The sequence below is a fragment of the Opisthocomus hoazin genome, chromosome 1, assembly GCF_030867145.1.
Source record: "Opisthocomus hoazin isolate bOpiHoa1 chromosome 1, bOpiHoa1.hap1, whole genome shotgun sequence".
Classification (NCBI taxonomy): Eukaryota; Metazoa; Chordata; class Aves; order Opisthocomiformes; family Opisthocomidae; genus Opisthocomus; species Opisthocomus hoazin.
The window spans coordinates 24,691,338-24,709,028 of record NC_134414.1 but is presented as its reverse complement, the minus strand read 5'-3'; the positions used below and the strand labels follow the sequence as shown (position 1 = coordinate 24,709,028).

Here is a 17,691-nt window from a genome sequence, read left to right as displayed (position 1 = left end):
CGGACCGGGTGCCGCAGCCTTGCAGCCGTACCAGCTGGTTAAGAATGGACACACAGGTTGGTCCGGAGTTCCTCTGTGGAAGAACGGGCACTGTAGCGCCTTGTAGAGGGGATAAATAGGCTGTGGCATGTAGCGTGCTGTTGCTGACGGTGCAGTTTTCTGCAGAGCTTCACTCCTTCAGTTAGCAAGCTCTGGGGCCGAGTGTCTGCCTCCGGGCCATGGACCCTGCCAGGGTGCCTGGGGATCACGGTGCCCATGGGGAGCCCAGCGCTACCGGAGTTTTATTAGAAAGCATTTCTCTAAGCTAATACAACATTATGTCAATTGGTACTATTATTTAATCTGACCCAAAAATAAAAGTCTTATTATTGGCACCATTAATATCCTGTCTCCTAAAATCTGAGGAATTAAAGTAGCAGAACTTGAAAAAAGACTTGAAATTATTAGTTACACGCAGACAGAGATATCGACCAGAGTTACAGAAACAGAAGGGCTTGTACTCACCACACCATCACTGCTGTGTAGTTTGATATCCATCTGGGAAAGAGCTTCAATATTCCCAGCTTGCGCTTTTATATTAATTCCTCGTGGTGCATCCATGCTCAGAGATCGAGTCGGTGATTCCAGCCTGAAAGCAGGAGCAGGGAATCTGACAGTAGCACATTCTCACATGTTCCTTTAGTTTTTGAAACATAAGTAAACTTTGAACAAGCACTTGAATAATCTCGCCTGAAGTCATATAAAAGATGCAGCTTCTTTTTTCTTCAGGCAGACTTGAAAAAGGAGGTAGCTATTTAAAAACACCAAAGTATCCCAAACGAAAACTATAGATGAATTCATAAATGTCCTGATTTTGGTTACAAACGCAATGCGTTATTTCAGCAAAAACTTCAGATTATTTCAGTATGATTGTAATTTATTCTTTAAAACTGAAACTCATTTTAATATTCTCTAGTTTGAATATATTTTCATTTTTGACATAAAATATTGACATTAATACAATTAGTGCAGTCTGGAAGTCTTTTAATCAACAAGAGTTTTACACTGCTGTCAGTCAATGCACATATGTTTAACTAGATGGCATTTGAAACTTAAAAATCAATAACTTGGTTTGAAATAAAAATTACACAATATAACAAAGCTGCAAACACTCCAGTGCCACAAGATGGCAGGAAGGTACTGTCTTAGCTAGGTAATCACCTCGTCAGTTCAGCTGTGCAGGACTAATGATTTTTATTTTCCAAACATTGCTTTGTTTCATCAGAATTTTGGTATAATTTCCACGGTAAGTAGCAGGGATATAAGTAGTAATTAAAAATCATGAGAAGGAAAGAAAAAGCCTAAGCTCAGCAACAAGCTAGTGGTTATATTGCTTCTTTTGACCATTACCTACAACTGCTTCGTCTGGAGGCACTGGGAACGCTGCAGGATCAGAGTTGATACGTACTGTGTTTTGTTCCTGTATATTGGCTCACCCTTCCTGATGACACCAGCCTGAATTTTACAGTATCAGCCAACATTAAACAGGTGAATATTAAGGCCAGAGAAAATGAATCAACCGGTGGTCCCAGTTTACTTTACATCCACGTTACCTTCCTTATTCTGTATCTTTCCTGGACACATATAAAATAATATTGGCTACGCCCATAACACAGAACTCAGAGGTGTGTCCCCATTCCCAGGTCTGCAGGTGCTCACCCACTGCGTCTTCTGGAAATGCAGGGCTCTCTGTGTGCGTGTGTGTGTGCGCGCGCACACGTATGCGCATGCAGTCCCAGCAGACGCTGCGCTGTCTCCGTGCGTGCTCGACAGCTGCCAATCTGGACGATCTGTGCCCCAGCAGGTCCTTTACTAGGTGTGCAGCCTGCTGTAGGTAACTCTGCTTCGGCAGGGGGGTTGGACTAGATGACCCACAGAGGTCCCTTCTAACCCCTACCATTCTGTGATTCTGTGATTCTGTGTGCGTCAGGTAGGCAGTCTAGACGCTGACTGCTAATCACATGCTAAAGGAATTAAACAATTACCCACACTCCTGACGTAGCACTCGGATGGATTTAATTTACTCAGGCTGCTTCAGTTCTTCCTTCTTTTTGGAGTTACTTCATTAAAAGTAGAATTTCAAAGAAGTCACTATGTGCGTGTGAGAAGTTGTATCTTAGAGTTCTGAAGGAGCTGATATCTTAAAACCTAAACCCATGATATCTGAGCACAGTCAAGCATAGTGACTGAAACATTTTTTTATCCCCAAATCTGAAAATAACTCAGGCAATACTGGCTTATCACTGCTGGCCAGAGGTAGCAGAAGATTTTATCTTCTCCTATCTTCAAAGGTCCCTTCCAACCCAAACCATTCTATGACTCTATGTTTCTATGATCTGCCTCTCCCTGACATTTTCTGGGTTAGTCACCTTCAATTAGTTTGAACTCCAGATTGATAATTTAAATTCCAAACAATGGATAACTGCTTCATGGTTCCATATCAGCACCATATCCATAAAATAATTTGATGCCTTATCCCATGACTCTGATATGGCACAAACTTCTGTCATGAACATGCTGAGAATAAGGGCATGAGTATGAGTCTGTTCTGCATCAGACATCTGATGTAGTACTAGTAATCTTTATTAAGCAGTGTTTGTGATTTAGCAACTTTTCTACGACTTCTTGCTTTAGATCCTTAGATTTACACTTTTATGAAATGGGAAATCAGTTCTTCCCTGATTTACATGGGAGGTCTGCTTCATGGCAATATTTTTCAATGCACATTTGTATGCAATATATAAAGAAAAATTAATCAGAGTTTGTAATTTCAATATTTAAAATTTAACATATTTTCATAAGTTAGTGTCAAGGTAGTTGAATGTAACTGCTGCCACTGTCTATTTTAGCAAAATGCTATAAACATTGAATAGTTCATGTTTTCTTGTGAAAACCTATGCAAGTCATCTATATGCAGACATAAGTTTTTATTTTTAAGCTCTATTGAATATTACAAGAAGGCAGACTGGGACAGATTTTTGAAAAGCATACCAGACCTGGAGTTTGAAAAGCAATCAAACACTGGAGCAGTATTTCTTAATTTCTAACAAAATTAATGTTGGCCAGAAGCCTACAGACTACGGAAGCATTTACAGATTTATGATATGACTTACATATAATTTAAATTACATGGCAGAATTACATTTGCTGTATTAATCACAGTCCTCAATTTCTGCTGTTTATATAGGTCCTATTTCTAGGTTAACTAAGGGTGGATTTACCTAATTAGGTAAGCCATTGGAACTTCCTGGCAATGGGAACTGCAGTGAAGCTTAAGCAGTGATTCTGAAGCCTGCTGGAACTATTATGTGTGAGATTTTAGCAGAAGCAACATTCAGTAACACTAATGATGTATTTCATCATACAGCATTCAAAGGTGCAGTGCCTCAAGTCCAGATGTACTAAAAGGCAAACAGGCACCTAGTGTAGAAATGATGTGACTGAGGTGAACCTTAACTTTGAATGTCCCTTCTCAGTCCCCACTTGGTCCTGAAGGCGTGACTTCCTCAGCCCCTTGGACATCGGCCTTAAAGTCACCTAAAATTCTTCAGTGGTCCAGGCCATGAGACACTTCCAGTTTGTCACTGGTGGGAAGCTATGCACTTCTCCTGTATGCTTAAGGGTCTGGGGACCACAGAACTGCGCTAGCAGAAGAGCTGAGTGATGGAGATTCTTGTGTAAACTCAGGGTGTCTCGGAAAGGTATGAAGAGAGCACTGCAATTATCAACACTGGTGGCGTTTTAAATAGACATTTATAAAGCAAAATGGGCATTTTTTTTACCCGTGACCAGTAGATCTGCTTAAAATGTGATGGGAGGAAGTTGCTCTGCACTGCGAATGCTTTGGGTCAGTCAGGAAGAAGATACACAACTGTGTGCAGATAATGGCTGATAAGAAAGTTTCAAGATCTCTTCCCTAGGCTATAAATGGAGAGAGTAGACTGGGCTGAGCAAAACATTGATGTGCACCCCTCAAAAGTCTTGGAAAAACATGGATTCAGTTTGCTTGCAAATGTTGGAGGGTGCTTGGAGACTCAGAGGACAGAAGTTGATTGTCTTAGGAGTTTTTGGTCATTTTATAGTGTTTCTTTGAATTCAGGCAGTAGAATGATGAGGGCATATATTGTTACCCATCACTTTTTTTTTTTTTTTTTTTTAAATTACAGACATATAAATTACACTGAACAGAATGGAGTGAGGATCTTTATAATCTAGAGGAATTAATCTATGTAATGTGCTGTCCTAAATGAGACATCTGTCACAGCCTGTATCCCATTTGGGAAGATGGATTCTGTACGTACAAGTAGCTTCTAGGTACTGAAGTAGCTGCCAGGGGTCTATTAGCAAGTGGTGTGGTGCAAGAGGAATTAATTGGGACCGCGCAACTTTTGCTGCCAAGGACCTGACAACCCCGTTACATGTGTCCTGAGGAGTACTCTGGACTAGCTGTTGCCTGACCCTCCAACACTGCATGCCCAGAAAGGTTGGAGCATGTCAGGCATTCTGTAGGACAGCACAGCTTTCAGGTTAATTTAATCCAAATGTCATCCTGTTCACGTGCCCCAAACAGTTCCACAATGAGAAGCAAGATGCGGGGAGCTCAGGCAGCTGGGACATTTCCCTCAAAAGCATGTTTCTACTTTTAGTCAAAACACTCATGTACACATATCCATGGAACATGAAGCAACGGAAACCATATCCAGGCCCATTTGCAAAGTAGGAATTTTGCCTTGCTTTCCTTCACCCTGAGCCCTGCAGCCACCTGGAGGTTTGTTGGCAAAGTGCCGGGAAACTGCACAGCGCCAGCTAATGAAGGGCAAGGAAGGGTGGGGGAGTAAGAGGCCCCTGATAATATTTCACAGCTCTGTCATCTGCTGGACGTTGGTCCTCCAGCAGTCCATTGCAACTAAAGCAACTGATTACAAGGAAGATAATATTTTTATGCCTGTCTTCTTCTTTATTGGTAAGAGAGTTCCAGAAGTCGACTATACTGTCTTGGCTGGCTGCCAAGGAAATTTGGTGGTGAGGTGTGCAGAATAATTCATGAAGGACTATGTGAAAGTCTTCTGAAGGAACCTGGGCAGCATCCAGGCTCTGGATCTGAAACCATCCCAACAACCTAAAGGCTTGGAGATTCTCACCTTTTCCTAGAAGCATGTTGCTAATTTGTGGAGACACCAGAGCACCAGAAATTGCTCAGTTGGCTGTTCAGGGAGGATGTGAGGGGAGTGACAGCCTGCTGCGGTTGTGGTAAAGAAGCAGCTGATACTGCCTGTGCATGCCGCAGGAATATCGATCTCTTCTGTCATCCTGTTCTGGCAGGAGATGGAAGGATATCTTGCTGATCCTGTAAGTACCACAATGCATTAGAAAGCTGGTCTTAGTACTGCAGAAGTACCACAGTATTCTGGAGTCCAAGTTTCCTACCACAGTGTGGGGTTCCTTGACTCTCAGAGCAGGACAGAGAAATCAGCTGGCTCTTGCGAATGTGGGGAACAGTTTATTCCTTCCTTCTGGCCACTTTTTGTCCTTTCCGTCTTACATGTCAGCATCTCTCCTGAATTCAGTGAGGACAGAATTCCTCGGTATGACTTTAGATAAAAGTTCCCCACATGTATACATTCCTCCCAGCACCTACATGAGTAAGACCAGGGTTACTGTAACTGGACTGGATAGGTAGATGGACACTGCCTCTAAAATTGTGGTGCACCAAACAACTGGTGTGCCCCTACATACCTACATACAGCTAACTCCTTCCCTCCTCCCTTCCCCCTCCCCTCACCCCCCGCTTTTTGGTTAAAATAGCCTGATCAATTTTACCATACAGAGAAGATTTTATGAAATGGAAACCTGGCACTAAAGTGTTAAAGGTATGGTAAAGAATTTAGCAGTGTATAGTGTATTAAGTATTTGAGTTATATATGTTCTTGTACCAGTAAAACACTTATGTAATTTAGCCCTGACTCAGCTTTAATTAAAAAAGGGCCCTTGTACACAGAAGAAAATAAAATGTCAAATATACTGGACTTGATTTATTTTACTTTATATCAGATTATTTCACAGCAGTATGTTTGCTAAGATCATTAATAAGATATTGGTCTGGTGTTCACCTACATGGTGTTTTCTTTTTTGTGAAGCCCTTTTAAACACTGAAAGAACATGAGGTGGATCCAGGCAGAACCTAAATGCTGGCTAATTCATAATGCCTTTTCATTAAAAGTTTTTCACAAAGATTTCTCGTATTGATTTTTATGAGAGTTCATAAAATATACTAATCCATCACTTCTACTTCTCTAATATGCTCAGTCTTACTCCCATAGTGCTTTAGTATAATTATAATAACAGGATCCATGCAAAAGGGCCAAATATGTATATTAAAAGTTTGATTTAAGAAGCAAATCATATGAGGGGGCAGAAGACGGTGAAAGATCCCACATCGCTTTCTTTCTGCCATTTAGTCTTTGTAGGACTGAAGATGCTGCTTCACACTCCTTCCTAGGCACTGATATGGGAGCATGCATGGAAAATACAGTATTAGAGAAAAGATTGAAGAATATGAAGAAAAAATGGTACTTGCTCCACTGGTGTGTATTTCCATGTTGTTCTTGTTTCCCCTGAACTTCCATGAAGATGCTAAAATTGAACCTGATGACCTCATAAGGATGTCTGCTACTCTTCTGAGTACACAGCTGTTTGACCCACCTCTCAGTAAATCAGAGAATCATAGGTTGGAAAAGACCTCTAAGATCATCAAATCCAACCATCCACCCAACACCACCATGCCTGCTACACCATATCCCGAAGTGTCACATCTACACGTTTTTTGAACACCTCCAGGGATGGTGACTCAACCACTTTCCTGGGCAGCCTGCTCCAATGTCTGACCACTCTTTCAGTAAAGAAATTTTTCATAATGTCTAATCTAAACCTCCCTTGATGCAATCTCCGTGACTTCTCAGAGTTAGAAAACATTATAAAGAAATGAAGTACTTTGACTAAATGGTTCCAAGGCCAAATAAAGCCATCACAGTGAGTTCAGTAAGGTTGCCAGTAATGGCACTGAAGATCTGATCCTGCAAAACTGCATTCCTGTAAAGGTAAGCACTGTGGAACTCTGTCTGTGCATGTGTACTTCTGAAACTAAGCTTGTCTTTTTCTGAGATTATGAATATATATAACTTTTCATTCCTATTTTATTTTCATAGAATCATAACATAGTTTGAGTTGGAAAGAACCTTTAAAGTTCACCTAGTTCAACCTCCCTGCAATAAGCAGGGGCGTCTTCAACTAGATCAGATTGCTCAGAGCTCCGTCCAATCTGACCTTGATTGTTTCCAGGGAGGGTGCATCTACCACCTCTCTGGGCAACCCGTTCCAGTGCTTCACCACCCTCAGTGTAAAAAATGTCTTCCTTATATCCAGTCTACATCTACCCTCTCTTAGTTTAAAAGCATTACGCCTTGTCCTATTGCAACAGGCCCTGCTAAAAAGTTGGTCCCCATCTTTCCCTTCAGGTACTGGCCCCCTTCAGGTACTGGAAGGTTGCAGTAAGGTCTCCCCGCAGCCTTCTCTTCTGCAGGCTGAATAACCCCAACTCTCTCAGCCTTTCCTCACAGGAGAGGTGCTCCAGCCTTTGGATCATCTTTGTGTCCTCCTCTGGACCTGCTCCAACAGCTCCATGTCTTTCCTGTGCTGAGGGCTCCAGAGCTGGATGCAGGACTCCAGGTGGGGTCTGACTAGAGTGGAGCAGAGGGGCAGAATCCCCTCCCTCAACCTGCTGACCACGCTTCTCTTGATGCGGCCCATGATAGGGTTGGCCTTCTGGGCTGCGAGTGCACATTGGTGGCTCATGTCCAGCTTTTCATCCACTGGTACCCCCAAGTCCTTCTCGGCAGGCCCGCTCTCAATCCCTCCATCCCCCAGCCTGTATTGATACCAGGGATTGCCCTGACCCAGGTGAAGGACCCTACCCTTGGCCTTGTTGAACCTCATGAGGTTCATGTAGCCGCACTTCTTGAGCTTGTCCAGGTCCCTTCTGGATGGCATCCTGTCCCTCAGGCATGTCGACCACACCATTCAGCTTGGTGTCATCTGCAAACTTGCTGAGGGTGGACTCGATCCCTCTGTCTATGTCATTGATGAAGATATTAAACAGTACTGGTCCCATTACGGACCCCTGAGAGACACCACTTGTCACCGATCTCCATCTGGACACTGAGCCGTTGACCACTACCCTCTGGATGCGGGATTGCTCATCCACCGAAGAGTCCCCCCATCAAATACATATCTGTCCAATTTAGAGAGAAGGATGTTGTGGGATCATGTCAGAGGCCTTATAGAAATCCAGACAGAGGACACCCATAGCTCTTCCCTTGTCCACTGATGTAGTCACTCCATCACAGAAGGCCACTAGGTTGGCCAGGCAGGACTTGCCCTTGGTGAAGCCATGCTGGCTGTCTTCAATCACCTCCCTGGCCTTCATGTGCCTTAGCATAGCTTCTAGGAGGATCTGTTCCATGATCTTCCCAGGCACAGAGGTGAGGCTGACAGGTCGGTAGTTCACAGGGTCCTCCTTTCTACCCTGTTTAAAAATGGGTGCAATGTTTCCCTTTTTCCAATCACTGGCGACTTCACCTGACTGCCATGACTTTTCAAATATCATTGAGAGTGGCTTGGCAACTACACCAGCCAACTCCCTCAGGACTCTGGGATGCATCTCGTCAGGTGCATAGACTTATGTATAAGTTCAGGTTTCTTTTCTTGAGATAAACAAGAAGGGTTAGGAGAGCAATAGCTACAGGTCTTGTTACAGTCTATAAAGACGCAGAAGCATTGAGGTTGCATAGGGGACAGGCTGTGAAATGGGGCATAGAGCATCAGATACTGTTGGCACATAACCAAAACAGCTTTTTCACATTGTTAAGTAAGGAAGAAACCCTCTATGCCTCTGGCATACAGAAAGGAGTATTGCCTTGACTTGAAGCCTGACTTCGGAAAGGTGAAAGGGGAACAGAAATTAAAATAGGCAGTGATTGGAGGTCATGGAGCAGAGGAAGAATAGAAAAGGTAAGAAATGAAGGAAAAAAAACATGAGGAAAAAAGGTGGAAAAGGAGAATCTTTAACCTGTCAAGGAACTAATGTCTTGAAAGTCAAAAAAGCAACCTAAAGGATTCTGTGGGCTTAATTTGCCTTGGTTCTCTGTAGGCATCTGCTTTCAGCCCTGCTTTTGGAATGCATGTTAACCTTTAAAAGGCAATAGCAGTATATTGGCTTTTTGATTAGTCTGAAAGCAGTCTAATTCACTGGCAATGCGGCTAGACATTGTAAGAGAGTAAACCACAGAGAAAGCATGCACTAGTTACACCGCAAAAAGAGATCGTCAGCATTTATTTATGGTCCAGTATACAGAATTTTAAACCACATTCTCTCTTTGTGACGAGACTGGATTCCTGCTGACATGACCTGAGCAAAACTAAGCTGGAGTTGTGGAGGTGGATAGCGAGCAGCAGGCACGCACTAATGCCGGCTGCCCATTCCTATCCACACTCACTCATCTCCCAGCAGCTTGGTGTTCTGAGGTCAGGAAAGTGGGGAGGGTGATCAGGATGTAGCTAGAAGAATATGACTACCCAAAGCTATGGATCTTGGTGTTCTGCCTTGTGGCTTTTGTTTCTTTGCCAGCAGATCCAAAGGCAAAGAAGGACAAAACAACAGGACTGAGATCTCAGTCTCGGTATATGCCTCATTTCAGGTTTGTTTTGTAAAATTATTTTCTTTGGAACGGCTCCTAAAATTACATCTTCTTGCAAACAGGAAAGATGAGTTTCACAGCATGTTCCAACAACTGTGTATATCTTAAGGACACGGAAGTATTGGTATTCAACAGTAAACTCAGATAGCTCTTACTGAATGTCAAAAAATACAAAATACTAATGAGTCATTAAATCTTCTTTCCTGATCAGTTTCTGCACAGTAATGGGAACATAGCAGTTACTTAGTCAAGCCTTTGTGCAAAATTCTGATTTGACATAACTATCATAAATCCTTCAAATGATGACTGATTTTTCTTTCTAAAATGTACCATTTTGTATCACACATATTGAATTTCTCCATTTAAAGATGGAATAATTGCTTCCTACCTAGATGATGCTGTCTTCCATATTTCTTCTTTCACTTTGATACTCTAAGTCTGAACTTCACTGAGTTAAACTAAATGAACTATAATGAAAAAAAATTGACTGAAAAACAGCATCCCTTTTCCCCTGTCGAGTCCATTAGTTCGTCAATGGTTATATTACATCATCCCAATTTTTGTAGCTTAGTTCAAAGAAACGATTTTCCAAAGCTTATTGCTCCTGGGAGTTGCCTGCACTAGGACACCTATTCTGTTTCAGTAAGACTAATGTCAGTATCTATAGCTCCTTTACACTGAATCCCAAGTTAGTCTATTATTAATGCCACAATAAAATGTAATATGCAAACCAGCATGTTTTTAATGAATCAAAATTAAATAACAATTATTTGAAATTAAAAAAATAACTTTTTTGCATTTTCTTCCAAGTGCATCTGGCTATTTAATTGCAGACAAATTTACAGGAAAACTTACAGTAGCACAAGATACAGCTTAATAGTAAAACTGTGCTTTCAACTTAAGTATGCCAAGGCTAATACCTCTCCACAATAATGTGCCAGTAATAAAAAAGACCACCAGCATCTTGTGAAAATACAGAAAAGTTGTCTGATAATATGAGAAGAAAACAAATAGGGTACAATCGAACTCAGGGAAACATACTATGAGGGTGTCTGTTTAGAGGCAAGCGTACATACATAGGAACTGCATTTAAAAAAATTATTTGGCTGGAATGAAGCAGCTGTACACAAAGCACCTCATTTTTCTAGTAATTCTAAAGCTTTTTTTTTTTAATCTTCAGTGGCACTATGTTGCAATTTAAAGACTAAATTAATGGAGCAATTTGTTGTAATTTGATTTTTAAAGTCACTTTTTTCTCGACTCTCTTCTGCTTATTGCTTAAACGCATTAATGAAAATGTCATTTTGGAAGGTCCATCATTTTGTCTTCAATCACTTGGGAAAGTCTCAAAATGTGCTGGGCTTTGCTGGCCGTTTGTAACATCTCTGACCTCTAAAAAATAGACACAAACGCACATTGTAATGCACTGAAACATCCAAAATACTTCAATAGCAGCAGAGTTACTCTGAAATAATTACACAAGGGTGTAGCAGACTCTGCTTTTCCTGATAGCCTTCCTTCTTGGGACAATAATGTTCTTGACATTTACATATATACATATACTGACCATCCTAATGTGTGAAGCACCAGCAGTTGTTACAAGAGGCCTAGTAATAGCAGTATAGGACTTTTGTATGGCATGTGTAATGTTGCTGCAGGATTCTTTGTTTTAAAAACATGATTCCTTTTGGAAAATAAAAATAAGATTAAGTCAATTATTTTTGTCGGATATCAACAAGGTACAAAGTGTTAATAGTGTATGGTTACTAAGATTAAAAAATAATGGAAATCTGTACTGGATTCTGTATGATCAAAGAAAATAATATCCTTTAAAAAGCTGCTGTTACCTTTACAGCTAGATTTTCTGGAGGGCGCAAAGTTTATTAGATTCCCCTCCGAGATCTCTGTGTTGGTAAGGGCTAGGAGCACTTCATTACTCGACCACTTCAGGGTTGAGTTCTCCATTCTGGAGGGGAAAAAAAGATCATTGAAGCACTTTCATATTTCCCTTTCTGCCAGCTCTCAGGAAGGGGCTGTAATAATATGTGACACAGCTGAGCTTATTGTGCTTGACTGGAATGAAGGGGAGCCACAGTTCAACGACAAAATCCCATTGCTAACAATGGAGTCAACATTTCATGAACAGCTGCTTCGTGGTGGAATGGAGAAACCAAGAAGTCAGATCCTAAGTAATCACTAGGCTCAACTAAGCATAGGTCACCTCTAGGGAATGCATTTTCTAAAGCTGAAACAGCTTATAATGACCTCATAGAATCTTGAGCTACTGCAGTAATGGATTGTTCGAGTTCTTCTGTGTTTTACATTAGACAATCATTGGATAGAAATAAAATAATAATTCATCAGATTCTATGGATAAATTCATATGTCCATAGAGAAATTTATCCATTTATCCATGAATCTTTATTAAAATGATTTTATTCATAGACTTATTATGACCTTGTAACTCAAATGGCTTGGTTATGGAGTCAAGTCTGTTAGTTGCTCTACTGCTGAATCAGGGTGCCTAAGTTTTAAGCACTGGAACATCAGAGCTGAACGACCCAAGAAACCAAAATGGATTGTGTTCCTCTAATGACTTCTCTGTTAAGAACTCCATGAAAGAAAAGCACAAACAACATAAGATTGTTTCATCCTCTGTTATGCTTCAGGCTGTGGCAATGGAATGATCCAGGATTAGAAGAAAAGAGAGACTGTGCTGTTTTCCTGAAACAAATTTGCAGATTTGTAAGCTTTAAGAAAGAAGTAAATTACAGGAAGACACTGGAGATTAGTGGTGCAGAGCAGTACAGAAAATCAGAAAAACCCTAAGAACAAGAATTGCTGGAGTCAATGGAAAAAACTGTAGAAGATAATAAATACACATGTAAATACAAACATTGGAGGCTGACACACAATTACTGAGATTAATACAAAGTAGAAGTCTGAATTTGATGCAGAAGATCTGCAGAAGGTTTTGAAGAAAGAAGAGATTCAGAAAATTGTTAGCAATAAAAACATTAAAACTGTATTTTGAAATTCTCAAATTCTTTAGTGAGCATAAGATAACTATGGATTTTTACCAAGTTAGAAAAGACAGTTATTTTAGGTCAATATGATGGTGTCATGACTTTCTTGAAAAGATAAAGTTCTAGCGTGGCCAGGGCCTCCAAGCTAATTATTAGCTTGGAAGAACTCATTACCTCATGCCTGATATCAAACAAGAGCCAGTAATTGGCAGCATTTGCTAATCCTAGTTACAAGGTTATATAAACTATGATTAATAATTTTGATGAGTTTATGGAATATGGGGTTAGATGTGGAAAAGCTTTACTCAGGGATTTGAACATTTCCCAGGACAGTGCATGGCCTTGTTTTTTAATGATGAATTTTAATTTCTTCAGAGCTTAACCAGAGATGGCACAGTCGATAAGTGCGCGATTCCTCCAAACAAATGTAGTTGCCTATTGTGAGGAGTATAGGTGATCCCCCGTGCACCCTTCAAAATGAATAGAAATAGGCACTCCTAAGGCATAATTAATCTGATCTATTTTACATGTCTCTGTTAGGATAAAATGTAACATGCCCTAACAGTTCCTGTTGCCTTCCAGAAAGAGGTGATAAGATCTGATGTAGATAGCTACACTCTAGATGTCTAAATGAGTTGAATCAATTCCACCTGAACTATCTGCCCGAGCAGTTGTAACCTCCTGGAGCCATGCTCCAGGTATATTAGTCTCTCTGAAAGTGCATCTGTGTGGGTGGTTTGTGGGAGGATCCCTTCCCACTTCAGTGAATGAATGAATGAATGAATGAGTGTTTCTGCTTGTCGAGAGGCGAGTTCTAAATGTGGACGAGCATCTGAGATGCATCTGTGTATTCTGGGCACACAGAGGTCCTCTAGGTTTGGACTCTTGTATGAATGCAGCCTGACTATGTAAGAGTTGAATGGCAACCAGAAACGTGTGCCAAATTATCAGCTCAATCACACACACGAACAACAAAAAAATCACTAAGGACCAGAGTGTTAGGAAGATACAGATGAGGGGGTTTGTTGTTTTTGTTTTTTAACCCTACTCCATATGTATTGGAAGTGTGGTTGATTTTTAAATAAATGTCTGTTGGGGCTTTTTTAAGCTTGTCTTGTCTTATGTTAAAAATTATCAAGGACAAAGGGCAGATCCCTGAGGCACTCCAATCCTTTTGGGTGGCATTCTTAAATGTTGGGAGTCTTTGCTGTCCTTGAAAATGTCTCTGGTATGTTTTTCAGCATATTATCCTTTCCTTTAATTTAAATTAAAAAATTCTCATCACATTTTTATTTCTTGAAACAGCCTGTGTTTCAAATTTATTCCATATTTATGTTCTAAATCTGAAACAAGTGGTAACAGACAATTCCCGTAAAGCTCAGTTATGATATTCTGGATTCAAGGGAATTGTTCAGCATAAGCACAGCAGGCACCAATACTGCTTATGGCTTAGGGGTGATCTCTGCGCACAAGTGCAATTACACAGATATGAATAACAGATGTTTCCAGTTCCCAAGGTTTTGCTTAACAGAACTTGTTTTATGTAAGCAATACAAAAGAAGTGTTCAAAGTTCTAGGACAAATGCACTTACATGTTAGTCTTAAAAAGCAAATAAAAGTGTCCAGTTTTAACAGTACTTTGAAAAGACTATAAAAAAATTAAAACAACATTTATAATCTATTAAAAAAACATAGCAGATAGGATTATTAGTGTAGTTATTTGTTTACTAGCTCTCCATCCATCTTAAATATTGAGGTGTTTTTGCCTGTTTGTCCACTGTCACTCAGTGCAGAGTTGTTGAAGAAACAAAGACTAAAGATCAGAACTGAGATATGATTAAAATAGAAGCTTCTCTCAAGACTGACAGTTGTGATAAAGAGTGGTAAGCAGAGCTAATTCAAAAGAGGTCTCTCTGATGACCTCAATTTTATGATCTGCTGAGTCTCCAGGTAATTAAAAATGGCCAAGGTCCCACTGAATGTGATTGAATCTGGCACATCACAGCTGTTTCCAGCATGGCTATCTTTTTCAAATGGCTTTCGTGATTTTGTAAAATAACCTACTGCATTATACAATTTTACTCTCATATAATAACACTTTGCATCACTGTTGTAAAAAATCTGGTTACTATTTTCATTATGAGTACTTTCATAAAATTATCTTCCAGGTTGAAATTTGCTATGCCTGTCTTTTATATACCTCAAGAAAATTTTTCTTTAATATGCAGAAGCATAGAAAGATTTCAAGTAACTGGAATTCTTCAGTACACGCTGTTCGTACTGTCAACTTGCTCTGCATGGAAAGAAACACTCAAGTGAAGAGGTCTTTGCTGACAAGCAGGTCATGCCCTTCCCTTCCTGTGATTCATCAGTACAGTGGCTGAATATGCCACGCTCTCTCCAGATTCCCCACAACTGAAGTCTCACAGCTGCACACACAGGCGGAGGAAGAGGGGAAAGACAGTGAGCAGTGACAGTGCACAGGTGCAAAAATCTTGAAAGAACTACTGTTATTAGGGAATGCTTCCCTTTCTTCTTCCTCCAGCTTTTTCGACAGGCACATCCTTGCAGTGGGTGACGCCTGTTTCATGCCTCCCCCTCAGCTCCCTTGATACATGTGCAGACAGGTATGTAAACGAAAGTCAGTGTAAGGGATGCTCTACCCAGCTCAACACTATGTCTTAGACCAGTGACAGCACAATCATAGTTTTACAAATAGAGCTCCAGGTGGTCATCTGCAAGGTGTCTGTTTCTGTGACAATCATTAATGAAGTTTTCACGGTAGCTTGCGCTCCGGTGGAGTATGCCGTAATCACTGGTGACAAGATCACTTTCACAATCTCACCAAGCAGTCTGATATTGACGGGTACCCAGGTCCAACAGCGTAGGGGTAGAAATCGTTACACCTTTGGTTTTTGCACTACTGACATAAGCCGCCATGGAAAATACGTAAATGACTGTCCTGTACAAGTGGCAGAAACAACTCCTATTGATTTTAATGTGTTGACATCTCTGAAAAACTAAGGCTTTAGGAAGAACATCAGCCGCCTGACTGGCTTAAGTGAAAGTCAGTTATGACAGTGGGCAGAAACGCGGCACACGTTCTCCAGGATTACCTGGCAAAAAGGCCACCAAGACTGGTGAATGGATTTCCTCTCCTGCTGTGACTGAGGTACCTATGTATCTCTCTCTCACTCACTGGTTTCAGAGACAGGCAGTCCTTCGAAATGGGAAACGTGTTGTAGGTGCTCAGGAGAGCAGCTCTGACTGCCAACACAGGTTCGCTGAGAGACCTGAGGCTCTGTTCCCACTGGTCACCAAGTGTCCCACCTACCACGTCTGTGAGAGCAGGACAAAGGCCCTCTGCAGACTCCAAATTACAGAAGGGAGAGTGATCTAATGAGCAGAGGTAAGTCTATCTCCTAAGGTTATATTGTCCAGATGTACAACCATATATATGCCATGCAGGTGAAGCACTGTAGTTTGTAAACTAAACTGCAATGAACAAGTTTTTGCAAGAGCATGGGTGGACACAAATAGCTAGTAATGCAAGACAGCGAAAACAGACCGTACTTGGAAAATTCTTTCCACTTTAGGATTAATATATCCAAGAAAAATCACTGCTTGAATGAAGATTAGATGTGAAGTAGTACCCAAGCCTTTGCTAGTAAGATATTTTTAAATATCTGAGTCAGAAATGTTTCTGAAAAGTTGATAAATATGTCTTGTACTGTCCGATCCATTTAAACTATGCCTTTTCACAGATTTGAGTCCATCAGATGAACGGACAGAAATTATTTCAGCTTCCAAGAGAAGTATTTGATGGTGTTCTTCGTTAAGCCGAATGCAGTAAAGTATATGAATACAAATTTATATCTAGCAAATTAATGCCAGGGGTCATAAAATTACATTCCAGTAGAAATATCTCACTAGTCAGGGAGCAGAGATGCTTTATAAATACTAAGTCATAACCATAGACTTACTGTTCTGTTACGTAATTAATTCTCTTCTGACTGACTAGGCTTTTGATTTGCATAATGAATGTAAATAAAAATCACTGTACTTCAATTAGTCAAATGATATTTTTAGGCAATTAGCATGTAAGCATTAGTATTACAAATATGATTAAGCAAAGATTTAGAAATATTTTTACCCTATAGGCTTCCATACATCTCTTTCTAGATTTCCTTCATAATTCTTACTCACACCACTACAAAACCCCACAACTTCATTTTCCAGCCTTTCTCTCTGTCTTATTATACAGTTTAACCCTAGCAAATACTTTAAGTGCAAAGGGAAATCATATTATGCATGGGGAATGGAAAGGATAAAAGTAAGCCTTCATAAAGAATCAGAGAGAAGTAGAAGCCATAAGAAAAGTGGAGTTATGCAATGCCACGGAACAGAAGTAAAAATTAAAAGCAACATATTTATTCTCAATATATTGATAGGGACGTCCACCAGCAATCCACCAGTACAGTAATTTACCTTAACCAAATACCTAGAAGGTGTATAATTATGCCCGCTGTAAGGGGTTTGCATGGCAAGGTTTTGGTAGCGGGGGAGACTTCAGGGGTGACTTCTGTGAGAAGCTGCCAGAAGTTTCCCCCATGTCCAATGGAGCCAAGCCCAGCTGGCTCCAAGATGGACCCACTGCTGGGCAAGGCCGAGCCCATCAGTGATGGTGGCAGCACCTCTGGGATAACATAGTTAAGAAGGAGAAGAAAAGAAACTGTGGTAAAACAGCAGTGAGGAGAGAGGAGTGAGACGATGAGAGAGAAACAACTCTGCAGACACCAAGGCCAGTGAAGAAGGAGGGGGAGGAGGTGCTCCAGGTGCTGGAGCAGAGATTCCTCTGCAGCCCGTGGAGAAGA

At 40.8% G+C, this 17,691-nt stretch overlaps 1 protein-coding gene across 11 annotated transcripts in view; it reads right to left on the bottom strand.

Moving 5' to 3' along the window:
• The window catches only part of SGCG (sarcoglycan gamma), a 150,834-nt gene that overhangs the window by 4,071 nt on the left and 129,072 nt on the right, over positions 1–17,691 (bottom strand). For all 11 annotated transcript variants that reach the window (XM_075419235.1, XM_075419226.1, XM_075419266.1 and 8 more), the window contains one exon: positions 505–628. In XM_075419235.1, coding sequence (XP_075275350.1) covers positions 505–628 — 124 coding nt within the window. The remainder of the gene's footprint in view (positions 1–504; positions 629–17,691) is intronic.